Source organism: Onychostruthus taczanowskii, unplaced genomic scaffold (assembly GCF_017590055.1).
Source record: "Onychostruthus taczanowskii isolate IOZ18803 unplaced genomic scaffold, ASM1759005v1 scaffold15, whole genome shotgun sequence".
NCBI classification, from domain to species: domain Eukaryota; kingdom Metazoa; phylum Chordata; class Aves; order Passeriformes; family Passeridae; genus Onychostruthus; species Onychostruthus taczanowskii.
The window spans coordinates 8,897,686-8,925,615 of NW_024498685.1; the positions used below are offsets into that span (position 1 = coordinate 8,897,686).

Sequence of the window (27,930 nt, forward strand, 5' to 3'; positions counted from 1 at the left end):
TCCCAGATGCTTCCATCATAGACATGAAGAAGAGAAGGGAAAAGAAACCACTTTGGGAAGGAGAGAGCAAATCAGTCTGGGTTATGGAGGAAACATCCCAGGTGCCTTAGAAATGGGTTTCTCTCTCTGTGATGCTGAGCAGCTCCTGGGTTGGAGGAGACCATCCCTCACACCTCAGATCGGACGGCCTCGCCACGTGCTTCTTCTTTGGCTGTGGTAGGTCCTCCGCTGGGGAAATCAGCTGCATCAGTCGCTGCAGAGAGGAAGTTGCTGTTAATTAAGCTGATGAGCAAACTGACAGCCAATTGTGATCCACAACCACTGCTGGGGGCAAAGGCACCTAGACAGCACACGTCCCAGCTCCCTCTTGTTCTCGTGAAACAGAGGAGGAGAGCAGGTTAGCTTCAGCTGCTCTCAGTGACAATTATTCTGTCTCTGTGCTCAAATCTGGGCTGTGGACTGATAATCTGATGTACAGCACTTCTCACAGACCTGCTACAGTGAGAGAGGATGCCAGCAATTAGCACCACAGACATTTTCTGTGGCAATGGAAAAAAACACAATAAAACCTTTATTTTTCCTCTACCAAGTAGCTTTCCATTGATTTTCGTGGGAGCTGAGAAGAATTTCAAATGGGCTGATCATCAGATGTTGGGCATCTCCTGCTATGATCCAAAACAGGGTGGTAGGCAATACCTACCTCAGTGGCATTTCCCAGGTAAAGCAGTCCCTCTGCAGACTGGTTTCTGCCCCAAACCATCCTCAGCTCCCCTCTTCCAGTCAGCCAGACTGCGATGGTGAAGGCAGGGGTTGTGAGGCAGCTGCCTGCCCTTAGCTCCCTCTGTCCTGTGCAGTGCAGGGTGCTACAGGCTTTTCCACACACATCTATGCAGTGTTGGGACAACTTAGAGGAGTATATTCTTAAAAAACAAAAATATCTTTGAGCTCTTCAGCAAAAAGTGCTGGCTCACAGGGACTCTGCAGTCAATTTCTGGTCTTTTTCATCCCATTTTTTAAGTCTCACTGGTGCTACATGACTTCCTAAGCTCCTGGTTTCCTTTCCCTTTCCATCCTGCAGCTACCTGCCAGCTTAATCATTTCCCAGCTGAAACCTGACTTTCACTGTTACTAACTTTTTCCATCACAAGCTGCTCAGGACAGTGCATGCTCGCTCCTGTGAAGAGTGCATCACAAGCAGAGCAGGCAATTAATCCATGACTCGTTGGATTAATTTTAGTGCTTCCACTCCTTGTGAAGTGCCTGCCAGAATCACAGATTTTGTCAATTTATTCAAAACTATTTGCCCCATGATTTCCAAAATTGACCTTGGTCTGCAGCTGCTCTGTGGGTACTTCATTGTGAGTTTTTAGTCTTTGGATCTTGAGGTCTCTTAATCAGAGACATTAGGAAACATTTTTGTTTTTTGGTCAGTCAAGTGTAACGAGAGGTATCAGTTTGTAGCAGTGACTGATCATGATTACCAATTACAAACTTGTAATGAATTCACTTTCAGTGAATGGTTTGCAATATTCAACGACTGTTCCTGAAAATTTGTGTCAGAAAATTAATTCACTACAATTCTGGGGTGTAACTAGAAAAAGAGAACAGATATATTTTAAGAAATTTTGTTTTAAAAACAGGTGCAACTACCCTAGAAGGTATTTAATGGCTGGCTTTGATTCTGCCCTGAATCAACTCAGGTTTAGCAGCCAATTGCTTCCACTACACCTAAACCACATCCTTGGAAATTTCTTCATGCTAATGTAACTGAGGAGTCCCTGGAAATTTCAATTAATATCATGTAAACCAGGACAAACAGAAAACCCCTCAATCTGAAATGGGCCAATCCTCAGGTGTGCTCTACAATGAGCATTAACACTATTCCCAGCAGCATTTCAGTCCAAGGGCTTGAAGCAGTTTACCCCTGGTGAGAGATATTGCTTGTTTAACAGGCAGGACATGTGGGCAATTACTTCTCTGGCAGCTCCAAGCCCTCATTTAGACATCAAAAGCTTCTGAGCTGTGGGGAGTCAGACACGTCAGCCACGGATTCACCTTCCCTGAGACAATGGAACAAATAAAGACTTCCTGTATCCAGCTCATCCCTGGATGTGCTGGCAATGCAGGGTCCTCCTCTCCATGAACCCACAATGTGGCTGTCACACCTACACCACAGCCACAGGGATGCTCCTGTTCCTGCTCCCTCTGCCCACCCCACCCTCCAACCAGCCCCAGTGGGGATGGGGAGGGAGCTGTAGAGAAATTGTGTAGAAATTTAGATGTACTGTACATCACTCAGACCTTTCTTCAAGAGTCAGATGAAGTGTCATCTCCCTAGATAGAGTTCTTCCTAGGACAAGGACTAAGATGTCTACAGTGAAAGAGGAAGGCTCAGGCATGGCACAGGGTAGGCCTTTACAGCTCTGTGAGCAGGTCCTCTTTAATAACTATAGGTCATTTCTTTTTTTTAAAGAACATGGCATTGACCCAGGACTACAAGGGACAAGAAGTAAAGGCAAAGCAGATCTTGGTTTTGCACTTGGTTTGCATTGGTATCTACTGCATATATGCTACATATATGTCTATATATTGCATGATCATCGAGCATGATGGTGCAACACCACATGGAAGACTGGACATTTGATGATCAGCCTGGGAGCTGTGCTGAGACCCTCCAAGCTCTCCAAACTGCCAACAAGAGCTACAGACCATTCTGGGGAAGGGTGACTCTCACCAGCCCTTGCCTTCTCAGAGGAGAAATGTGCCATGTACCTCCTCCCTGGGGCCCACCCTGAACCATCTAGGGGAGCAACAGCAACACACCCAGTGACCACAATCCCAGGTACCTGTTTCAGGGGTCCTTTGGTTTTCAGGAGGATGAAGATGGCATAGAGAGGAATACAGACCATGGAGGAGAGTGCCATCAGCCAGCCTAGCATGTAGCCCCAGGGTGGGTACTCGTAGGAATTGTTGTATTTCAAGGGTGTGTACTTGATCAGGGAAAAGAGGAAGACACCCTGGGGAGCAGAAAACACAAACATAAGGAAAGCCAAGGGGCAGCCAAGGCCACCCTGCAAGGATTGGCTGCTCTGCAAGGGTGGCAATGGGTGTTCTGTCCTGCATGGGCCAGCAGGGACCTTGCTGGCTGCAGTGAGCAGAGCCTGGCTGCACAAAGAGTTCTCAGAGCCAGGGCCAGGCATCTCGACGGTCTAAAGCCTTCAGGCTTCTGAAGAGTCATAAGCAAAGTTGGCAGCAGCTTTGAGGGTCCAGCAACATTAAGACAGCAATTTATTCAAACCAAAAACAAGAATTGTTGTTCTGCCTGCCAGAAACACTCTGGAGAAGCCACACAGGCACAGATTTAGCCCTCCTGGGGCTCTCTAGCTACAAAGCTCTCTGACAATTTGGGCTGGTTTGAAAATTTCCCAGATCTTCAAGTCCTGCTGAAGCCTGGGGACAAAGGACTAGGAATCTTTTGTAAGTTGTAACTATAGATCTCATCTGTGTTCCCATTGAGGTCAAAGAAAACAACTCTCAACATCAGATACAAAAGCATGAGAAAGCATGTAAAAGTCAGTGGAACAAGACTGGACATAAATTTAAAACAGGCAAGAACTGGCCTGAATTTGGGTGCATTTTATTTAAACACAGTCTCAGATGTTTTGGAAGAGATTTTATAACACAGAAAGCAAATGGCTATAGAAAGATACTTCTAAACCATGGGCAGTCCCAGGAACACAGACTGAAGCAAGTATTTCAGAACAGGATAATTTTCACTGGTTTTCTATTCATAGGTAATTTGACCAAACCTCTCCAGGCTTTGAGGACATATTTCCTTTTGCCTTCACAATAAACAATTGGATGTTCAGGCTCAATTAATTTTCCAGGCAAAATATAAGGCTTTACAAAGGAAATAAATAGCTACCTCAGCTATGGACAAGCTTCTGCTTCTCCATACAGTTTGAAAAATTTACAGCAGCACCTTGGAGATAAATCAGCCTTTTCCACTGAGAATTTGGGGACCCAGAGTGATATGTCATGATGTCATAATTGCACTTACCAAGCACAGACCTGGGGTGAACACCAGCCAGCATATCTTGATCAAGGGCCACGGCCGGTAACCAATCATGTCCTCAATGTTGTCATAGAAACGGTTGGCACCTTGGCCACCAACCAGTACAGAGACAAAGTCATAAGTCAGATGGGTTTTTGTTTTCTTCAACCACTATTCACATCAGATCCCAAACTTCCTTTATCCTTGGTATTTACTTCTGGTGAAAACATGGCTATCTTAATAATAGAGTAGCAAGGGATGAGGTTGTCTGGCATTGAAAAGGCCCATCTGTGGCTAAATAGAGATAGAGGGGTTTAATTTCACTCAGAAGTGTCAGAAAGATTGACACTGAAGAAAAGCATAGTCCCTCAGACAGTAGCAGCTGTGAGAGGATGCAGCCATGCACTGGTAAGAACTGCACAGGGAAAAGAGGTGCCTGGTTTACAGAGCAGCAAGGGAAAGCTCTTGCAGATTAAGCATATGGGATTATGTGAGCGCAGAGTGCTAAAAGGAACAAAGAGAGTGGGGAACACCTAACAAAACCTTCTCTTTGTAAATAAACATGCTGGTATACCAAGGAAGTCATGTCAAGAATCACCACTGAGTTGGGCAGGACCCCTGTCATCTCTAGAGCCTGTCTTCCACAGAATATTTTATTATTGACATAAACTCAGAAAACCTGGCAATTAAAACTCTTCTGAAAACCAAATCTTCCATCTGCAAGTGCTGCTGTACTGTCCAGTGAGAGCTGTCTGGTGGGGTCTGATCTCTTCCTTCTCTTCTCATTAGTTTCACTTACTGGATTGTTTTGTTCACAGTGTGGGACTCACCTAAATCTCATGGTGCCCTGGAATGGGATACACTTCAGAAAAGCACCTAAAACTCCTGCCACTGGCCAGACTCTAACCACTGACTCTACCCAACCCAAAGTACAAAGAGCAAACTTATGCAACGGCACAGAGGAGACAACAAAATGCAGATAGATTTCAGCAGACCTTGCAATAAACTCTGGGATGTCTTCAAGTATTGGGAGCTTAATATTGGCCAGAAAGAGAGGTAAAATTAAGAAAAATCAAAAAGTCATTAATAACATGCCCTAGCACCTTTCTAACCAAAAGTGACCAGATATAACAGACTGCCTCAGGCAAAATAAGACAACAATAGTAGACCAAAAAAAAGTGAGCGAGTCTGTCCAGAAAAAAGGTTACCAGTTAAGCACCTCTGGGATGAAATAATACTGTATTTGCTTTATTAAAGCGCTGTCTTGGTGCTTAAAGGATTCTGCTTTTGGGGATGTTCATCAATCTGTGATCTCATGGTCAGGCCCCAGTTCCCAGTTGCAAATGTGATAAGAATTTGCTTTTTTATATCTCAAAACCAGAGTGATGGACTAGGTAAAATATGTGCCTAGAGAACTGGCCACATATTTGAGTGCTTGGGGTTTGGTGAGTTTTATTTTGGTTTGTGGTTTTTATGTCTCAGAATTAAATTCTCATATTATGTTTTCCTTAAATATAGTAGTTCTACAAAAGCACATTATGTATGCTTTTTTTTGCAATTCTTTGTATTATTTTCTATATCCCATTACTAATGCTTACAGAAAATCTCTTTTAAACCCAGCTTTTTGAAGTATTTGGGGGGAGGGGGAGGATAATAGTGTTTTGAAGACCTCTTGGTGTTGAGTTGGCAAGTTAACAAGTAGCTCAAGCAAAGCCAACAAGCTAGGGACATGCATATATATTGTGTGGGAGCCCAGCCTGTACCAGAGAACCTACAAGCTGTAACTATCATGAGGATTCAGATAGCATTTCTGAAAATATATAAGGGATGAAAGGAGTTGGTATATAAAATTAATTTTGCCAAAAAGCCAAAATCTTCCACAGGGTGAAAAAAAGAAAAGAGATCATGTGAATTGCAGTTTAGAGTATGAGCACAGCACAGTATCTTCCACAGAAACACACTGTCATGTCAGATATATGACAGATAAATTAATTCCTAATACAATTTCATGGCAGATCAAGTTTCTCTGCCCATTTGGATCTAGGATCTAGTCAAAGAGACATATCAATTAAAGAAATACAAAAATGCCAAACAAAAGGAAGAACACACACACATCCATCCATCCATCGTCCAACAAGAAAAAAAACCCACAACTTTTGTTAATTACAATGTGCCTCCACATGTCCTTGTCCCTTTTCTCTGCAGAGCATCCACCAGGTCCTAAATTTCCATGGCCACTGTGGCAGTCAGTGGGTGATGTGATGATACACAATGGGGACTGACGTGAACATCCTCAGAGAGCATATGAACAGGAGGTTTTACATATTCTACATTTCACAGGCAGATGAAAAAGTAATCAAGCTTAAGAAATCATCAGTTCAACTACTCAACACCGACTTTGTGAGCAAATTAGAAGCTGGAGGACACATACTGGAGCAATGTGCCCTTCCTTCCCAGCACATCAGAAGGATTAGATAAAGCTCCTGCAGAGAAAACCATAAAAACCTCTCCAAAGAGATTTTTGTTGGAGTGAACAAAGATGTTTGCTTTTACCTCCAATATTCCAAGACAAGGAAGAATGGGATGCAGTCACTGGATGATTAACCTTAAATGCTGGTACCACTTCCATTGTGCTGATCAATCCCAAATACCTTCAAAGTGGTTGTGTGCTCCTCTGACAAATCATTTAGCCATGTAAATTCACAGGAATAAATTTCACACTAACCTAACTAGAGATTTGCTTACATCCTTATCTCTTGTCCTTACAGAGCTCTTCTCATTTTACACAGCTTATAAAAACAGCAATGAGACCCAAATTAAAAGGGACAAAGATTTAGTTTTATTTTTACCATATTCAAAAAACAGTTGAGCTTCACAGTTCTGCTAATTTGGAATCTATTAAAAAAAAATCTCTCCCTTTTTTTTTCTCCCAAGTTACATTTATTTGCATTCATCTATATCAAATTCTACCCCCAACATTGCAATAGGTGATGACCGTGGCTCCACACCACAGTACCAAGCTTGTATCTGCTCCCTCTCTGTCTCAAACCTGCAGCATCAACACCAAGCCTGTGCAAAGAGCCAGCAATGGAGCTGTGGTGGTACCACAACTGCACATCCTCTGGGTACCAGGCACACAGAGCAGGCCCTTTAAGGCCCATAAAGAAGCACATGAGGTTGCTCATAGCCAGTGCCTCTGAGAGCATTCAGCACACACAGAACAAGCCCAACAGGCAGGATCCAGGCAGGAGGAGGCTGCCATGCCATGCTGGTACTCACTCTGCATGTGAGCAACAGAATCAGAGAGAGATTTATCACTGCACAACATGGGTTTACCCCAGGGCCACCCAGGTACCCTCTGGCATCAGTTTGCTTTATCTGTGTAAAGAGTCCTGATGATTTCAGCCCTGGCTCTCCTGTAGTGATGGAGGCCCTTGCTTTCTCTTGGAACAGCTAATCATAATGTGCATGCTGTGACTGCCTGGAAAACATGCTCTGCAGCACATTTCAGTGGCACCATATTGTGAATCTCAGTATTCAAAGCCCATGCCTGTGTATAGAAAGGCTGCCTGTCCCAAAGTGGAAGGAGAGCAGAGAAGAGGCATGGGGACACCAGAATCCCTCAAGCACTCTCTTCTAGGGAACATGATCCTCAAGTCTAAACCTGTGCAATCCTTCCCCAGGCAGGGAGCAGTACGAAGGAAATCCTCAGGTCTCTGTGAGAGCAGCTGCCTGGCAGCAGGGCAAGCTGCCAAGTGGTGGGTGGTTGGAGTATGTGCTGGGAGAGGGGAAACTCAGAACACATATTTGTGTTAGCAGAAATGTAATTCTTCACAGTGTAAGCAAGAGGCTCAGCTCTGCCAATTGCAAGGCTGGGGAAAAAACCTCTTTAATCAGCACTAGTCACTTTTTCCCCCACTGTAATGCCTCACCTTGGCCCTCTGACTACATTTTGGACCAGAATCATCCCAATGGATGCAAAGCAGAACATCAAGAGGGCAAAATCATACTGTATGGAGTGGCAAAAATGAACCCATGGTATTGAGGAAAAGGGCCATTTCTCTGCCCCCAGCTACTCCATCTCCCTTTGAGGCTGCTGGGGCAGCATCACCTCTCCTGTTACTCATTGCCTACCATTGCTCCTCTCCATGGGTCATCAGAAAAGGCACGTAGCCTGTGTGACTGTAAAAATGGCATTAACCCAGAATGGTGATCCCCATCCTGCCACAGATGGATGGAGATCTCCACATCCCTTTAAATCCCAAGAGGACTGGGCAGAAGGTGACTCAAAATTAAAATCTGGCCAGGGTGTGTTACTGCAAGCTGTCAGGTGAGCTTCTGTTGAAGGACATCTTTCTAAAATAAATCTTTCTTACACATCTGCTTCTCTTGCATTCTCTGGAGCCCAAGACCAAGCATCTGGACTGGTTACGCTTTCAGTAAGAGAGGAGTTTAGCCAAAATAGGATTGGTTCCTGCTATACATAAAGCATGTGGAGAAACTAGTAAGTCCTTCATCAGCAACTGCACTACAGCCAATGCAACCTCTATAAAACCATAAGCACCAAAAGGAGCACACAGGGACTGACTGCACATAAGGCAAAGGTGGCACCATATGGAATTGGCAGGTGATAGAATCAGAACAAGGAAAAGAGACTGACTCCTCACACCTGAGAAAGCCATGGAACTCCTTGCTGCAGTATTTTGTGGATGATAAATGATTAGCCAAGTCAACTGGAAAAAAATAACAGAAAATAAATAAATAGATTTCACTTCTATCACTGGAAACTCCTGGGCAAAAAGTTGAGTATTGCATCTGGTTCTAGGAGCCCCAGAAGAAGAAAGACATGTAGCTGTGGGTCCAGAGGAAGACCATGAAAACTAAGAGAGGACTGAAGCACCTGTCCTGTGAAGACAGACTGAGAGAGTTTGGGCTGTCCAGCCTGGGAAAAAAGAAATCTTCAAGAAGACCTTGTTGCAGCCTTTTAATATATAAAGGTGGCTTGTAGTGATGTGACAAGGGCTAGCAGTTGTAAATTGAAAGAAGAGAGGTTTAGAGTGGACACAAGACAGAAATTTTTGACTCTGAAGATCCTGAGACAGTGGAACTGGTTGCCCAGAGAGGCTGTGAATACACAACCATTGCAAATGTTCAAGGCTAGGTTGGACAGGACTTGGAGCAACCTGGTCAAGTGGAAAGTGGCCAAGAGGATGGACTAGATGACCTTTAAAGGTTTCTTCCAAACCAACCAATTCTATGGTTCTATTATAAATCGTGAAAACCTTGAAGAACATTCACAGAAAGTACCACTCATAATTTTTCTTCTATTGTATTCTTTCATGAGCATCCACTCCTGACCACTGAGACCCAACATGATGCTATGTTTGCATTCTTTCCCTGAGGTCATTATGGCAGTGCTGCTTGAAGTAGTTGGGACCAGCAGATGTGTGACTGTGGGATGTTGAGGTCTGGTCTAAGCTGTCATCTACTAGAGCTGTGCACAACCCTTACAGGTAGGAGGCTCATGTAGTTCCATGAAGCAAAGACAGGGAGCAGCTGCTCTGCATCACACACAAGACACTGCCCAAAAACCATCAGCCTTGACACAAGCTTCAGGGAGAAGAACCAAAGCCTTTGTGGTCAGGAAGAGATCTCCCATAGGATATCAGAGGAGACTTTTCTTACTGCGCAGACTAACATGCAGTTGCTTTCCTCCTGATACTTTATGAAGCTCAGTTTTATCCTGCTCTTGAGTAGTTTAGAGTTACAGACTTCATTGAGAGCCAAAGCAGTCCCTCCTATTTATTTTCTGAGTGCCATCACAGCCTGGGTAAATAGGAAGCAGGAATCATCGCAGAAGTAACACATAACAAGTTTGCATCCCAGAATTTTGTGTTAAATTAACTGGCAGGACTAAACTAAATGCACAATGGTAAACAGACAGGGACAGACACCAAAGAACAGCAGTCACTCCTCCATAGCTGATTTTCTAATTCAAAGGGCAGATGGAAAAAACAGCAAGGTAGTTCAATATGAGGCACCTACAGAGAAGGAACAAACATTCTTAGACTAAATGTGGAGCAATTAAGAAATGTTGCAAGGAAACACAGTGAAAACTAGACAAGAAAGAACATAATTACAGCACTTCTTTGCCTCCTGAGGATCTTTTCTATAGACTCTCACTTCTCAACCCCCCATTCTTGCCTTGATAAAGAACAAGACAGGTTTTTGTCCTCCACTTACCATACACCCATCCTATGCAGATGACTTCAAAAATAGCCAGGAAGAGCAGGCATGTGCCACTGGCAGCATAGTAGTCAAAGAGCTGGAAGATGTACATGCCACCCTGTTGAAGAGGTAGAGAAAACAGAGCCATTGCAAGACTGTTCCATGGGGGAAATTAGTGGGGCAAGCAAAAGAATAGCAGCAGAAACACTCAACCTAGAACAGGTGCAAGAAGAGCCTTCTCTTGGGGCTGCCCTTAATCTGTTCCAAAAACACAGTCAAGCCTGGTGGCAGGAGAGTTTTTCACACCCATTTGATGATACTGCTGGGCTAGGCTGGCTTCTACGTGCATAAGAGCAGGAGCTGGTTTTCTTGGTTGTTTTAAAACAGTTAGGAAGTTCCCAGAATCATTTTTGAAATACCAAGTAGCAGTGCAGAACTGTGCACCCAGAAAATTGTGATCTTGAGCAAGGACATTCAAGATACCTTGTTTTACCTTCACCCAACCTTACATACAGCACAAGTTCCAAGCTCTGCAATGGCAAAGGCGTGTGGCTTTCCTGCTGCTTCTAACTTTGAGCTGAGCCCTGCAGAGTTGTCACCAGCTACCTGCACAGGCCTGTACATCCTGCACAGGATGATTTTCATGTGATTTCTCCAAGACAGAGCCTCTCTACATCAATCAGATCCTTTCAAATAATGCTGAAGGCCTCTAGACACAGTGCTACTCAAGCTGACAGGTAGGTGTTGCCTTCAGCAGATCCTTAGCCAGGATCCTGCTAGAGGATCATTCATCTGTGCCTCGGGGATTTAACAGGAATTAGCTGTCTCTTCAGAGCTCATGGAGACAGCACAGGAGTGCTAAGCCCCCACCCAAGCTTGTGGTACACACAGAGCACAGCACCATGCAGCAAGAGGTGCAGGAAGAGCAGTGCAAACACTGTGTGCATGGCATCACACCAGCACAGTTCTGCTCCTGCTGGTCCAGGGATCACAGGCTTCCCATGGGCTCCAGCAGGGTTATGGCACAGCCATTACCCCCAGGCTCCTCTCCTGCTGCTCTTCTTTGTGTGGAAAGCAGCCAGCAAATGATCACTGCCCTGAGAAGAGCTTGTTTTCAAACAGCTCGGCTTGTTTTAGCTCCCAGGTCTGGTATTTACACAAAGCCATGTGTCAGGCAACCTTTCTGGGCTGTGGGACCAGTATCTCTGGAAGGCTCAGTGATACAGTGAGTGCACCAGTGTCACACAGGGTCAAAGCAGCACTGGCTGTGAGAGACAGCAGCTAATGGATTAGAAATGAGAGACAATTAACTGCACTGAAGACAAGCTTGCTGTCTCTGCCCAGACCTCCAGAACTGTGTAGCAGGGGGTTTGGTGCTCAGCTGTACAACCCTTGCTCCTTGCTCCTGTACTCCTTGCTCACCTCAGTGACCAGCAATAAGCCCAGCAAGTAGCCTATGACTGCAATGGCCAGGATCAGCAGCTCCCGACGCCCTCTCTTCCGAAACACTCCTGGGAACATGTCAATAATAGCTGTCACCATGCTTTCCACACAGACAAACTGCAGAAGAAAACAGGTCAGAGAAATCAGCCTCTCTCCTTCCCCAAGCACGCACTTCCCCTCACTGTCCTTTTTGTCTTCCCACCCGCCAAATCCTTATTTTTTCATTTCTTTCTTTTAATCTGTCTTGCTTCTACCAAAGGCCAGCAGAAACAGAAGAAAAAGGCCTGATTATCCAGGCACAAGGGCTGGGGTATAACAGAGCAGAGCCTGAGCCAAACACCTGCCTGGTGGACATGCAGGACACCCTCTGCTCCCCTCGTGCCAGCAGCAGAGTTTCACACTGCACTCTGCAGGGTTTGTTCCTGGTATAACAGGGATATGGGATGTAAGACATGGGCACACCATTGAGAAGAGGACAGAGGGATTGCTTTGGTGGGATGCAGCTGGGAAGAAACAGCCCAATTACCTGTCCCAGGCTGCCCTGCTCTGTGCTCTGCCTCACTCTGCAGTTTTGAAGGGATGTAGCTGGGGCACCCTCACACACACACAGGGAGAGGATGCCAGCCCATATAGCCCCTGGCCTGCCACTGGCCCTGGATCTGAGCTCCCACAGTGTGTGAAAGTGCTGCATGCAATGTAGAGAACCTATTTAAGGTACCAGCAAAGCACAGACCCACCTTATTATTTCCACTGACCATGGGGAATGCTCAGGGTAGGGACAGGCATGTTAGGTGAGATGCGGGGGGTGTTGTACCTGGCTGTCCAGTCCCAAGAAGATCAACATGAGGAAGAAGAGGCAGGACCAGAGCTGAGACACAGGCATCATTGTTACTGCTGTTGGATATGCTATGAAAGCCAGGCCAGGACCTGCCAACAGACCACAGGATGACCATGTGTGCTCCTTGACCACCCACGGCTGAAAGCTGTGTTGAGGAGTACTGGCCCTGCAGACCACTGCAGGCACCCATAGTAATAGAGGATGTAGAGAACATCCTGGGTTTCACCTTGGAAGAGTGCCCTCCCCTTCAGGCTGTTTGTTTTCCCTTGGCTCTGAAGTCTCCCAGAAAAACTTACCTGATTCAGCCACTTCTGAAATAGGCACTCCCTGCTCTCGAGCCATGAAGCCCAGCACAGAGAAAATGGCAAAACCAGCAACAAAGCTGGTGGCACTGTTCAGGGAGCAGAGCAGGATGCAGTCCCTGCAGAAAGGAGACCAGAGAGAAATGGGGGTTTCCTGCTGCAGAATGGATCCACTTAGGATCATGTCTGTGCTCAGCTTCCCTAGCTGGACAGCACTATCAAGAAACAGAATGTTGTTCTTGAACCCCTTCAGAAATAAGACACTCAGAGCAGGGCCAAGAGTTCAAGAGTTACAGGACTACACATGGCACAGTGGGGGAATAGGACACAACCACACAGCACATAATAAAAAAAATTACAAGAGTCTAGAGAATAGGAAAAACAACAGAGAAAATGAGGAAAACAGAAAATTAGAAGAGGAAAGAGGTTGCAAAAGGAAACATAGTCAAGAAAGAGGACTATCTGAAAGCATGAAGACATACAGGTTCAGTAGGTCTAGTAAAATGAGGGTAATAGGACAATAAAAATCCTCACTGACAAGGGCAGTCTACACTGTCTTTATTAGCTATGATCAGATGGAGGTTGGGTTGTGCTATGCTACTTGTCCTGAAACTTCTGAGCTCTTGGTCCTTGTGAAAATTGGGCACCACTCTGAGCTGGCTGGGCTGGGAACCCCACACTCCTGGATCCTGCCTGGGCAGCTGCCAGAGCTGACCCACAGCATCAGCTGCCATGGTGCAGGCACTGTGGACACATTTGGGACATCCAGAGGTAAGCTGCCGGCACAAGGCACCTTAGGAATTAGAGGAAGGTGTCAGCAAACCACTTCATTGGTGACCGAAATATTTTGGGAGAGCCAGGAGAAAGTATTAACTGCCCAACCAAAAGCCATTGCAGCACCTATCGGAGAACAGGAGAGATGATTGTTGTCTCCCAAGCACAGTTCTATTTTACAGTCTGTGCTGGAGCAATATGTGAAAGCACAGCAAAATCCCTGCTTCTCAGGGCTCTGTAGAGGGTGTCAAAAATGGTCCTGATGGCCCTGCTGAGCTCCGTGTCAGGCCATGGATAAAACAGATCTGTTTTACCTATGTTGCCAAGGGCAAGGAGAAGGCCAGACAGACTTGATTAATTTCCTTGATAGGATCAAAAGGCCACTGGCAGTATATTACTCTGATAGTAAAGCACTGGAGACAGGCGGCCCCCATCATCTTTGCACCATCTCCCCTGCCTAGCAAGAGATGGCAGAGCTGGCCATGTCACCCCTACCCACTCACTCTGTCAAAATACAGTGTGCTGTCTACACAGTGGCTTGAGACACTCTCCATTTTCATTCCTCCCCCTCCTCCAGTCTCTCATTTCCACACTGACTCATGCAGGAGAGCACTATTAAAGCCATTTTCTGGACTCCTCTCTTCCCTCAGCCATTCTCCATTCCTGTGCTGAATCCTCTGCAGCTTCTGCACTCTGAGCAGCTCGTTAGTCACAGCAGCATGACCCAAGGTCTCCCCCAGGGACAGAGCCTGCCTCTGATGCAGCTCTGTGCTATCTGAGAAAATTTCCAGAAGGAAATGAGGAGTGCAGGCTCTTCCTACCTGTAACAGTTATTGGTGTATTTGTTGTAGCTGCCCAGAGCTGTCAGGCACCCCTCACAGATGGCATAAGAGAAGAGGATTTGAGTGCCTGCATCCATCCAGACCTGGAAGAGAGAAGGTCAGTGGTCTCCAGACGTGGCAACAAAATAAACAAATGGCTGTGCCCTGTCAACAATAACTCCTCTAGTCATAGAGAACTGTAGCCATGATATTATGGAAAATCCTTTGCTGGGATTTTTCCTCTCCTGAGAAGCTGAGGAGCCTCAGGAGAGAAATGTAAACAATTACTATCTGCTGCTGTGGAATGCAACAGGCGCATTCATGATTGGTCCATGTGGATTGTTTTCCATTGATGACCAATCACAGCCACCTGTGCCAAGGCTGTGAGCAGTCACAGGATTTTTGTTATTCTGTTCTGTTCTTGTTGTAGCCTTCTGATCGCTCTGTTCTTTTAGTATAGTCTTAATGTAGCATTTTAATATAATATCTAACATAATAAATCAGCCTTCTGAAATGGAGTCAAGCCTCGTGTCTCCACACACGGAGAGGAATCATCAACAGAGAACAAATACAGAAAGTGGATCTACAGTGAATGGAGAACCTGGGATATCTATCAGGAAAAAATTAGTTATAGAACTGGAAACCCTTTAGGAAAAAGCTCTAGAGGAGATCGTATTTTCATATTCCATTTAAGGTGACACCATTTCTCCACCTCACACCTTTGCATTCAGGGTAGAGATGGTACCCCTGATAGCATGGCTCCTTCTGAAGCTCTCACTACAGATGTCTGTGGTCCCTACATGGCCCAGATGATTAATCTCCTTGCAGAGCCACTGGTGAGTCACCCCAAATGACAGTGTGATCAACAATCTCTGCACTCCCTTCCCTGCTCCCAGATCTAGTTTTCCACCTCTCTGAGGCCACACTGCACAGTGAAGGGCAGAAAATTGCTGAGATGAGAGATTGCAGGCCAGTGGGGTGTCACACACACAGGTTCCCCTTTGCTCTGGCACTCCATGGGAAAAGCTGAGTGGGGTTTCTCACCACTGCTCTAGCTCTCTCCTCCATGGAGAGCTGAACTGTGGGCTGAGCTGCAACTCTGCTCTCACACAGTCCCAGGGAAAGCCCTGAGCTGGGAGTTTTATGCAGGCAGGTAAACAGCCCACCTTTCTGATGGTGTCCAGGGTCACCAGTCATTCTCTTTTTCCTCTATGCAGCTCCCAGCTGCAAACATCCAGGCAGCTGGAATTTGGCAGCCTTCAAAGAATCCCATCCCAAGCACTGCTGCCTAAGTTAATCCTGATTTCTCACAGATAGGCATGTACACAGGAGCCCTTCAGTCATGGACATACATCCCACATGAACTAAAGCTCTACTTTCTGCCTCAACTCAGTACCAGGATCTCACTGAGGGTTTCCATGAGCTGCAGTGACTGGTGGCAGTGATTGACCCTTTGGCCAGCCCCTGCCCTAGGCAGGTGGGAGCAGCCCCCAGGACAAGTGAAGGGAACCCAGATGCTCACAGCCCATGTTACATGCTTGCCTTCGGTCTCTTCTGCAGGCACAGGGACCCCTCATGTCCTGGGAGGGTCCTGATGGAGCCAAACTGCTAACCAGGCCAGAAAAAAAAAATAGAAGTGATAGATTATATAACCCCTCCCTTAATTATCTGCATTTATCAGCCAGAAAAACTCTCTGCTACATGCTAAATATTAAATATACTCTTCTGGTTTTGCTGAGCCCATGGGTGGAAATGACCTAATATGCCCACATGCTGCAGACCACAAGCAAAAAGGATGTGCTGTGTAAGGGAACTAGAGTCCTCTCAGAAGTTTTAAGGATCCTGTTTGCCTGACCTCCTTTCCTAGATGACAGCTAGATGCCCAGCTTCAGAGGCCAGGGCACTGAGAACATTCTGGTGGCCAGCATTTGCCTGACACCACCCCTCACCTGTGGGTCTGCCAGCCTGGAGATGTCTGGCTTCAGGTAGAAAATGATCCCCTCAGCAGCCCCTGGCAGCATGACCCCTCGAACCAGCAGGATGAGGAGCATCACATATGGGAAGGTGGCAGTGAAGTAAACGACCTGCAGGGGCAGAGAAACAACAGGAGAGAGGGTCAGCAGGGAGGGGGCAGGCATCTCTTCACCTCATCTGCAGGCCCCCACCCCAGCAAACCTCCCCGACTCTGCTGTTGGCTGTAGCTGCTGCTGCTAACATAGAAGAGGGGTGGGAAAGAAAGTAATCAAGGTTACATCTCAATGGTCATTTAGTTAATCTGCATTTTGTTCTTCATCCAAGACTCTGCCACTGGTTGCTCTGCTTTGTTTTCTCTTTCCAGTCAGTGTAATTTCCCTGCTGTGCAGCTGTTCCCTTCATCTTTCGAGAGCTGCAGAAGAAACCCAGATCTCTTCCCATCACTGAGTTTTAATGAGTTATTAAAATGGTCCTATGCACAGCAAGAGCTTTCCAAATTAAATACCAACTTCTGCTGTCCAATTTGAGACATCTATGAGGCATCTCATTTCCAAAAGTGCTCATGCATCACTCTCATCCCTTCAATACCTTTGAGCTCACAGGTAAAAAATGGGAGCAACTCAAAGCCCTCAAAGAAAATGTAGACCATTATTTTGTAATACCTATTCTTACTTCTTTTTTGTTATAAATAAATATTACAGTAGAATTAATAATCTCTAAACTATTTCTCTAATATAAAATATTATTTTTTTTCTAGTTGCAAAATATTTGCGAGCAAGTTGCAACTTCCTAACATTTATTCATTACTAAAATTCATCCAAGTAATGTGGAGGCTTGTTTACTCCAAGGATTCATAGTGACGGGCCTGAAATGACATTTTTTTGTGCTTAGTGCTAATTGGTCAAATAAGTCACAGTACATGGTACTTTTGCTGTTCCCTGATTGAATGAGAATGACAAAATGCCTCCTTTAGGCAAAAGTATTAAAATCTACCTTCAGAAATCAGTTTTAAGGAACATTTATGCATAAGGAAGAGAAACATAGGGGGGAAAAAAAGACTTTTAAAAGAAAATGAGTCTTTATGGAATTATTTGAAATTATTGTCCTGGGGTCACTATGGTTTCTTTAAATTTGGATTCCTTAAATCACAGAAGCAGAAACATAAGGATCTGGCAGGGTTATGTGATTAGAGCAGCCTCTCAGACAAACACAACCTTCTGTTTAATCTGGAGCTGTTGTACAAAGTTATGCACCTACTCAGAATCCTCGGGTCTTTCCTAATGCTTGTCCTAGTATATTGTCAGCAAAGAAAAAGAGGGAAGCAGTTGAAATTTTTGACAGTTGCCCTGTAATACTCAAAATTACAGCCTGCAAAGAAGACAACTGGCCTGCTTGACCTCTAGTATATTTGGGAACAGAAAACCCCTCTCATTGTTGCACCTTGTCCATAACACCTGGCTGGTAAATAGCTAATAGCCTTGTACCCTAAAAATTGTGATGGAAAAATCTTCTGTAGTCTCGAAGACCATTCCATTTACTATATGTAGTCACTCTGTTTTCTCTCACTTTCTGGTCTGGTTTTACCAAACCAAGTCAGCTCAACCAGCCTGACTGAAATACTTTAGCTTTCTCCTAGTGCAGTTAAGTTACGCACACTGGGGAAGCATAAGGAGAACCATGCAAAGGAGAAATTCAGTGGAGAAGGCTGAGAGCTAAAGAGAACCTCAGGTGACTAAATTATTCTTCCATGCAGATCACACAGCCTCTCAGATTTGATTTCTTGTGAAGATGGCACTGTGGTATTCAAATTAGGGGGCATTAGAGATTCAAGGTTTAAAATGCCATCATTTATCATCCATCCCCTCTTGCCCATAAAGGTGGAGTCTGGATCGCCTTCCTTCAGAAATGGTGGGCAACAAGTCTGCACCAGCAAGAACAGTCATCAGCAAAACCTGGGAAAAATCTAGTCAGGGGAGCAAGCTGTTATCTCATTCTGTTTCAATGGGTGCCCAGTGCAGTTTTAAGTTAGCAGATAGGATTTAACACTGAAACACAGGTGTCAAGTAAGAAAGGGAACACTTGTGAAGAGTAGACAGTGATTTGAAGGAAGAAATCTGTTGCAGAAGTTGGTTCCCTCCCTTTGCTATTGGGACATTCCCTGGACACCCACAAGGCTAATCATTAATCATCATTAATGATCCACCCATCTCATGGCAGCTGCAGGAAAGAAAGAGGTCCTGAGCAAATCAAGGCCATGGTAGTATCCCTAATACCCAGCCCAAGGCATCAAACACTCATTCACTCCAAAAGGAAAACCAGTCCATCTGCTCTATACGATAAACAGGAGGAAGCATTGGCTCCAGCCCCATAAGCAAAATGCAGAAAGTGGTGAAGAACCTGCAGATTTAGAAAGAGCACATAAGAGAGAACAAGGACACTTCTCCCACCCCAAATGTTATGCAGGATAAAGAAGCTGGAGGGATTCATTATCTATTCTCTGAGCTGGTTACAGGCAGCAGCTTGTCTGTTTTGCTCAAGTGTTTAATAATTGCCAGAGATGGGAAGCCTGCCACTGCAGAGGATCTTGTTGAAAACGCCCTCAAGCCACAGCAGGACAACACATTGGTGAGTGGATGATTCCCAAGGGCACTTGGGGAGAATCCATCAGCCACTGTGGGCATTTGCAAGTGAAAATGTGCCTCAAAACTCCCCTCAGTTCCCAAGTCTTTCCTCATTCTCCCCTCCCTGATGGACCTACTAATTTATTCTTCCTCTTAGGTTTCAAACACAACTGGTGTACACCAGTATGGCCTCAACAGGTTTTAAGTTTCACTTTGGTGCTGTGTCTTCTGCCTCTACTTCATGCAGAAGAAAAAGAGATTGGGGAAGAAATAAAATGGATGCAAGGAGGCTTATGGACTGGGAGGATAATCTCCATTCCTACTTTGCCTGTGGACTTGACCCCTTTCCAGATGCAGAAGTAGCAGATGATCCACGCCAGCAGGAGACACAGAGCCAGCTCCCAGCGCACAGTGCCCAGTTTGTGAATACCATCCGTGAGCCCCAGCACTCGCTTCCTGCCGGTGTCCAGGGACAGGGAGAGAAGCATTAACACTCCAGACCCCATTCACCCATACAGATCTTTCCCCTATTACCCCATCCAAAGACTTAACAGCCTGTCTACAACACATCTGCCCAGGGCCCCCAGCCATGCAAATCGTCCCAGCTCTGCTTAAGGCTCCCCTCTCTACTCATCTCTGCTCCACCATGTCCTGTGGCTGACCCAAACCCTCCCACTGTCCAAACCCATGGTGCCATGCCTGTCAGACCCACACTACACAAAATCAACACCTGCTCCCCATTGCTCCCTGAGCCTGGCAGCTCCCCAGCAGAGATGACTCAATCCAAAGCAAGCCACCAAAGCCACTATCAGCCCATGGCTCCATTCTTCCTCCCCATATGCTACAGGCACCCTATATGTAAGCAGAAATTATCTTTAAGATTCCCATGCCCTTCCCTCAGCCTCCTTCCTTGGAGATTCACCATCAAGAACGTAGGCCACATGAGAGCTCAGCACTGCAACTCCTGCAGTTCCCAGCAGCCTATTACAACTCCTACAACTCCTCTGCACATTCTGCTCAAAACCACTTCCCTCAGCGTCCCCTTACCCTCTCTACAGAAAACCCAAACAACTGTTTCAGAGGGGCCTCAGCTCTCACTAAAGAGTGTGTGCAAAGAGCAGAGCAGGAGAAGGGGGCCAGCACTGTGCAGACTCTTTGCAACCATGGGCACGTATCATCTTCTATGTGCCCTGTGCAACAGACAAAGGACAGTCAACCCTTTCAATTGTACTTTAAAAGACAGAAACGGGGAAAAAACCCAAACCCAACTGCTGAAGCTGAGTCCTTGACAGCCCTCTTCTTTCTAAGACTTTCCTCCGTAGCATGTGGAGTGGTAAGGTGGCACCAGCCATCATTTCAACCTCTCCACACTGCACTGATGACCCTATCTGGGACATTATCTAGCCTGCTGTAAGACCCCTCACTCAGACTGTATTTTAGTGCCTTCAGCCCCAAATTCCTCAGAATTCTCTACCTTCCTCAAATATTCTCTGGCATCTCATGCATGCATCTCATATCCCTGCTCTCCAGGGATGATCCTGAGCATCCTGATGGATCACTTCCCTTAGACAGCAAGAAGACTGGGTCAAAAGAAGGTAAAAGGCAGTTTTTCCCCACTGTGTTTCACTGTGGAGGACTGTTCTGTCTGCCATGGCCTCTCATGCTTGCCTGCCAACCTGCAACACCCAGCATATGTACTCCTGCTTGCAGCAAGCCCTCGCCTGCTTTTGGTGCCTCTCTCGATGGTCACACTCACCCAGGCAGCCCAGTGCCAGAAAGGGGAACACACCCTCAAGGTGCACATGAGCACCCCTGGGCAGGCACACTGTGAGCTGCCTTTGGGGTGTGCCCAGTCCTCACACCCTGGGCTCTGTGCCCATCTCCTTGGCAGCTCCATGTGCTCCCCATGCTGGATCTGACACGTGCACCTCACTTGCTCCTACAGACACGCAGCCCCCCACCCAGGGAGTCCTGCAGCTGCAACCTTTGGATGAGAGGGAGCCTGAACAGAGGGAAAGCAATCACATACTCCCAAAACTCAATCATTGAGGAGGTGGCGTTCGCAGGCAAGGTCCTGTTGTCCAGGCTGGATCTATTCAGAATGTCCACACAGAGATCTACCAAAAGAAAAGGAAGCTGATGAGGTGAGAAATTGTCTAGGGCTCCTCCAAGAGGGATATTCCTTCCCCTCTGGACCCTAACCCTCACTCTGGCAGCACACAGATCCTTCATCTTGTGCTATAGAGCATCTCATTAAACGTCTTATTAAACTGTGGCTCTCCCCAGGTATGAATCCCAACCAGCAGTCACCAGAGGGGCTTCAGGAAGAGAACAGGAGAATGAGAGAACAATTCCCTGCCCAATTGAAAACAGATGACTGCAAAATATAGATTATCAAGGGATAGCGACTAGGAGTAGTCAGGATAGAAAGTCTCATTCTATTTCCACATTATGCACCATTCCCTGTCCATACATGCACACATCACAGAAGCCTTCATGTTCTCCTTTGCCATCCCCAACCCTGTTACAAAGCATGAAATAACTAAAAACAGAGATGATGTCACACATCCAAGCACCTCATCTTGTATTTTGCCAGTAAAAGGCAATCCACTGAAAACCAAGGAAACCCAGCTGTTGCTGGGAAGCTTCTCTCTGTTAAGAGAACATATGTGGCTTTCCTTGCAAACAAATCCATTCTGGGGAAGCTGAAGGAATTGGATCAGCTCTTTAAAAGGCTGGTTACTTCTGCTGGGATGAAAGGGGAGAGGGAACTGTGAGTAAAAGACCCACAGGGTAGAGAAATTTAACTAATTGCAGAAATTAATCATCTGATGCAAGAGAAAAAGGGAGGGAACCAAGCTGCTGCCAAGCAAAACCTGTTAAACGTGCTAAAAAATTCCTGACAAGGACATCTTCCCAGGCTCAGCACAAGCACCTTGAGTAAAGTCAAAGCCTGGTCTTCTCTGCAGGGCAGAGTTAAGTGAACTATGAGCACAAAGCAATAAGAACCCTAGTGAATGTAATGGTATAGAGGCTGTATGGATGTGATTTACCAGGAGAACAGTGCCCTTAGAGTTTTGTGTTATTGGTTCCTTCATTGGGAGACCTGAACTGCCAAAATCCTACAATGCAGGCTTGGCCTGATCTACCCAAAAGCTGAGTGCACAGAGGAAACTGTTCAGGCACTGGCAGTAGCAGCAACTGTCCCAGTAACTCCGCAGGAATGGGGCAGAGTAAGGGAACTGTAAGATAAACTGTTGCACCAGAGCTAATAAAAAGATCCTGCCACATGATGAGGGCTCTAGATTGCCTTGCAAACTCTACCATTCACCTCTCCTTCTTGCCAGAAAATGCCTATTTTTTGGTGACATCACATGCCAGCTCATGACAGCTTCTTATTCAAAAAAAACCAAATATTTTCAACAAAACCCAAATAACTTCTGGGAATTGGAAAGAAGTTAGAGAGCTGAAGCAAAGGAAGGTGTACCTGAGTTCCAGGGGTTATTGCAGCTGGCCCACGGTAGCACTGAAGTGAAGGAGCTGAACAGGTAGAAGAGTGCCCAGGACAAGATGATTATGTAGTAGATATTCAGATATCCTACAATGACTTGGGAGGCATATCCAATTCCTGTGAAGAAAAGCAAAGGAGATGAGGATGGGACTGGCAACCAATTCCCAACACATGAAGCTTAACCCCAAACAAAGACACTGGACATGCTGTGGTAAGAAGGATGCAACACCAACAACATGGCTCCCCAGAGAATAGTGCAAGATCTGCCTAAGGGAATGAGGAAGGATTTTGTGACTGTGCACACAGACAGGAAACATTGTTGGTAACTTTAGACAGGTCAGTGGTGAAACAGCCAGAAAACCTTATGCTGATTTGAAAAAAAAAATTTCTAATGGCTACCATGCCACAGCACCATAGTTCCTCCTCTTCAGAAAAATACAGCTCTAGCCTTTGAAGAAAAGAAATGCAGCTGAGTCTCTTACTTCTGGAAAGTGTCAGGCAAAAAACATTCTTACAGCTGATATACACCATGCTCAGCTTTGGTCCTGGGTCCTGCTTGTGCCCATCTCTCACTGAGACCTCAGAACAGTAATCAGAGCAGAAAGGCCCAATTCATTTATTTAAAACTGGTTGTCAGTGTCTTTTGAGATGCCCCTGCTGTCCAGCTCCAGGTCTGCGCCAGAGCATAGGGGTCTCCAGTGCAGGAGGTCCCAGACTCCCCAAGGGGTTTCAGATAGCACTGCATGTCCATGCTCAAGCAAACTAACCAGGCTCCACACTGCCTGAGCACAGGTCTCTCCATTTGCAAAACATGGTTAATAAGCTCTCCTCTGGACAGAAGAATTGAGGAAATTATATTCACGAATGTATTAATGCCATTAAACAACCTTCCCCAGGGCCCCAGACGTCCTGGTTCTTACCCCTGTGGCTTAACCTCATCTCCATCACATCTCTGGGCTGTCAGACCCAGTGCACACAGTCTCATTCCCCCAGTTTGAAGGATGCCAGCCTGCAAATGCTGCCACAGCAGCCCTGGGCACAGGAGAGGGCAGGAAAAGCACGATAAACCAGACAGGTTTCCTCAATCTCTTCTCCCCTCACTATTTGTCCTGAACTACACACAGGTGTTTGTACATTGATACTTCCATCCTCCTTCTTCAAGCTGGCCATCCTGCTTCTCCTCTCTCCCAGGTTCTGAGCTTCTGAAAACAGAAACTGTGGTTCAGGTGGACCAGCACAGCCCCCAGGCAGCACCACACACCCTCACTCACATGGAGAGGGGTCAGGGAACTGCCCCTGCACACACAGCAGGCAGCAGAAGGAATAACAAGGCTGGGAGAGAGAAGAAAGGAGGGAGACTAAAGGAGAAAGAAAATAAAAAAGAATAATAATATTTCAAAAAAAGAGGATTTGAGTCACTGATTGTCAGAAAGTGTTGTCAGTAAATACTGTAACTTGACTGACCTTCAAAGATGGGACAGATCTTCCTCCAGGCAGTCACCCCTCCCTGGCTCGTGAACTGCCCCAGCGCCGTCTCCAGGAAGAACAGGGGGATCCCACAGGTGAAGAGGAAGATGAGGTAAGGGATGAGGAAGGCTCCTGCAGAGAAGGGTAAAATGCTGCCTCAGAGACCTCTTCAAAAACCTTATCCTTAAAACCTCGTCAGGTACCTGGGACCACAGCTGGAATCAGCTACATAAATATAAATATTTCACTGAACCACATGTGCAACCTCTGCTAAAGAAACAAGGTTTCCATCACCATAATTTCTCAGAAAAAAATACAAGGGTGGTCTGTCTTGTGCTACTGCAGCACTTCTGCATTTGGCATAGGCCAAAACCTAGAGCTAAGGAGTAGCCAGGCAAGGAGCTAAAAAAAGATAGTGCAGAAGAAGTTCTCCTGGTTTCATGCTCCTGACCTCATTCCAGCTTTCAGCAGGAATGGGATGAACAAAATAAGTCCTTGTTTCACATAACCACATTTGTTCTGCCTTTCATGAGAGTCACAGCAAAACTCCCACTTGCCCAGAGGATACAAACCTGGAGGCTGGTGACATTTCTTGGTAAGTGAAAAATTTGCCAGGATATAAATTTACTTGAGACATATTTCACATCAAATTTGGAAAGCAGATTGCCCCAGAAAAATGGAAATAGCGTTTTCAAAATGAAAAAATTTAACTTCTACCTTCAAAATCCATTTTTTGGTAATATGTAGAGAAATGTGTAAAGAGAAATCAGCCTGAAATGGCTCTCATATTAACCCTTATCAAAATGGAAGAGGAAGGAGAAAAGAGCAAGGCTTTTTCCTAGAAACAATGACCAACATAAACTAAGCATAAGAAAAGACAAACAAAAATAACAAAAAAGTTTAATGCCCTGAAAAAATGGCTTAGTGTTCTGTTCAGCTGCCTGAAACATTTTTTGCACCTTTTTAGTTATGCTGTCAAACCAAAACACCAAATACATTCACTGCTCTGCTCAAAACTGCTCCTGAGATCTCATTTTCACAGCTGACCTTCCTTCTGTCACCTCACTCTCTTTCTCCACATCCTTAGTGTAGATTTTCACACTTCTGCTCCCCTCAGTGAAACAACTGTGTCTGTCTTGCCACTCCATACAATAAAATCTGGCCATGAACACCTCTCTTGCCAGGGCCTGGAGAGCATCTCAGTTGTTTGTAACCAAGACTGGGTGCCTTTCTCAGCCACTGTCCCCCCCCAGCCCTCTCCTCCCCTGCCAGCACAGGCACTCACACCAACATTCCTTCCAGTGACTGTGAGCAACTACGAACACTTGCCCTTATTTTTAAAGCCAACAATGTTACAATAACAAAGAACATCCAAATTTCCCCTAAACACAGCTGTGTGTAGCTGCAGGAGACCTGGGGCCAGAGGGAAGGAGGCTGGTTCTCAGGGTCAGTCCAGGTTTGCGGGGTAGGAAGTGAGAACTGCAGACCCTGAACTAGAGGCAGCTGCTACTTTTTGGTGTTGCAAGACACCTAAGCCAAATCTGCAAGACAGCTTTATGATCCTGCACACAGATGAGCCTTTCAGCAGATTCCAGACCCTCTCCTCTGATATAATTTGTCACAGAGGTTGACCCATTTTGGTCTCTGAGCAGTGATGGTTTTCTTGCACCTCCATTCTCTTGTCTCTCGTAACGTGTGCTGTCCCACAGCAGTTACCAGCTGAAACTCCAGCTGTGATCCCCTCCTCAATTTGCAATTTGCTGCTCTACTGAAGGACCTCAGCCTTGAGTGGGGCCCCCAGAAACAGATGCTCTTTCCTTATGAGTCAATAATAAGTTCAGGAGGCTGAGCAATTAGATCAAATTTGACAGTGCAGCAGTAGATAAGGTTGCAGTTGGTCGCTTTACAGAAAACCAGCACTATTGTTTCTATGGTATCTGTCTTCATAGCTGTATAACCATTTCAGTCATTCAGGAGAAAAGTGACAGGACAGCAGTCTCAAATTTGGGGGGTAAGGGTGGGACAGGGATGAAGCATTTATAGGTGGAAAATGCTTTTTTTGGCAATTTAAAGAACTTTTCCAATGATGAGAATGTCTTTGAGTGTCATGGGAAATACATTGCCTTGTACAATATCACTCTTCTGGCTCCCTAGAGCTCTGGAGAGAGAAAAGTACCTTCCACAGCAGTAGCATACTTTCTACAAGGGCAGTGTGGGAAGCTGTGAGGGAAGGACTCTCCCATCCTAACCTTTCCCAAGCCTAGCCTCATTGCCCTCTGAATCACAGCCTTAGCTATTCCAGAGCAGTTTAATTAAAAAGAAAAATGTTATTCAATAGATATTTAAAGTGAACAAAAGTAGCCTTTTCACTTACACTAATTAGCATACAAATTGCAAGGACTGCTGAACCGGGTACCACAGGCACAAACTATGCAAAGATATCATCTGAGCTCAGGGAGAAATTTTCCATGCAAAACCCATGACTCCTCTCTCAAAGCATCACTGCAGAATGGGCTGTTCAATCAGATGCACCTTCAGTGTTTCCTAACCTGTCCCCATCTGACTTGCTCTTGGTGCCTCCCATCAAAAAAAAAAAAAATTGGAGAAGAAAACTGGAGGATCTGCTAAAAATCATCCCAGGTTCAAGAAAAACTTAATTACATTTTCTTTAACCATTTCTTATCCTGCCCCTCACTGGTTTTGAGGATGTATTGTCTTGTCTCTTGTTTATTTTGGATAAACTCCAGCAACAGCAGAGAGGACAGGATTTAGAAGCCCTGGGGAAAATTACAGTGGAACTACTCAGCTATTGATGGAAGCTCATGGCACCTTGGATAAGAAAGGCCTCTGGGGCATGGTCTGCAGAGAAAGGAAGATCAGAGTAAGGGGGATGGGGTGCAAAGCAAGTCCCAGACCATTATTTCAAGGTGTTTTTAGAGAACAAGAACAAAAGACAAGTTATTGCTGTATTTGACATGTAATTTGTTATTCCTCCTTTTCTTTTATAAAGTTAGATTTTTATTCACTGAGAAAAGTTAGTGACAGTCAATTATTCCCTTACGTTTCATCTTATTGTTATGAGAAATTTTAACTTTTAACCATGTAATGATCTTATTGCAGTGTTACTACAAGAGAAAAGGAGAGCTATGCAAAGAAACAAAAGGGAAGGTGAATTAATCTTTTTTGGGGATGAATTTTCCTAATAGTGGTTTGATCACTGTGAGAATTGCTCCAGAGGAAGAGGCAGAAATCTTCTAGATTGTATCAGGACTTGGCTAGGATACCAACACTATCTAAGCCTTTCCTCCTCTGTAACAAGGGCCTGCAAAAGATGGATTTGACACCAGGAGTAGGAAAAGAGAATATGTAGGAGGAGGTTGATGTTGGCTTTCCAACCACTCACAGCATCTGATATTTTCTGAAGACCAATAATTTCTTGAGATGCCCAACAGCCTTAAGTTGTTACTGGGGGTCAATTTTTTAGGAGTCCAGATTTGAGAATGTTGCTTTAAGGAAGAGTACCCACTGGGGAGCTGGATTCACCCCTGAGTTTTTATTCCTCCTGGTTTTGGCAGGAACTAACTTGTTGAAGGAGTGAATAAAGGAGTACCTTAGGGAGTACATAGGAGAATTGGGTGCAGGCATGTACATGTCTCTCATCATACCTACAGATCTAGAACAACTCACGTGTGCTGTGAACTCACCACCACCATTCTTGTAGCAGAGGTATGGGAACCTCCACACGTTACCCAGGCCAATGATCTCTCCAGCCACAGACAGCACAAACTCCATTTTGTTCCGCCACTGGCCTCTGTCTTCCATTTCCTCCACTTTTATCTCTTCAGGAGATGTGGTGGCCCCATTGGGTTCTCCTTCCCTGGATAGGGCTCTTGTCAT

At 45.5% G+C, this 27,930-nt stretch overlaps 1 protein-coding gene across 1 annotated transcript; it reads right to left on the reverse strand.

Annotated features, from left to right (window-relative positions):
- Positions 1–106: 106 nt before the first annotated feature.
- SLC6A12 (solute carrier family 6 member 12) lies at positions 107–27,930 on the reverse strand. The gene is made up of 14 exons (XM_041398513.1): positions 27,738–27,930; positions 24,031–24,165; positions 22,543–22,683; positions 21,085–21,172; positions 19,379–19,511; positions 16,410–16,544; positions 14,461–14,564; positions 12,860–12,984; positions 12,540–12,652; positions 11,705–11,842; positions 10,298–10,400; positions 4,061–4,161; positions 2,847–3,017; positions 107–253 (listed from the first exon to the last, which is right to left on the reverse strand). The coding sequence occupies exons 1-14, from the start codon at positions 27,928–27,930 to the stop codon at positions 107–109; spliced, it is 1,827 nt and encodes a 608-aa protein (XP_041254447.1).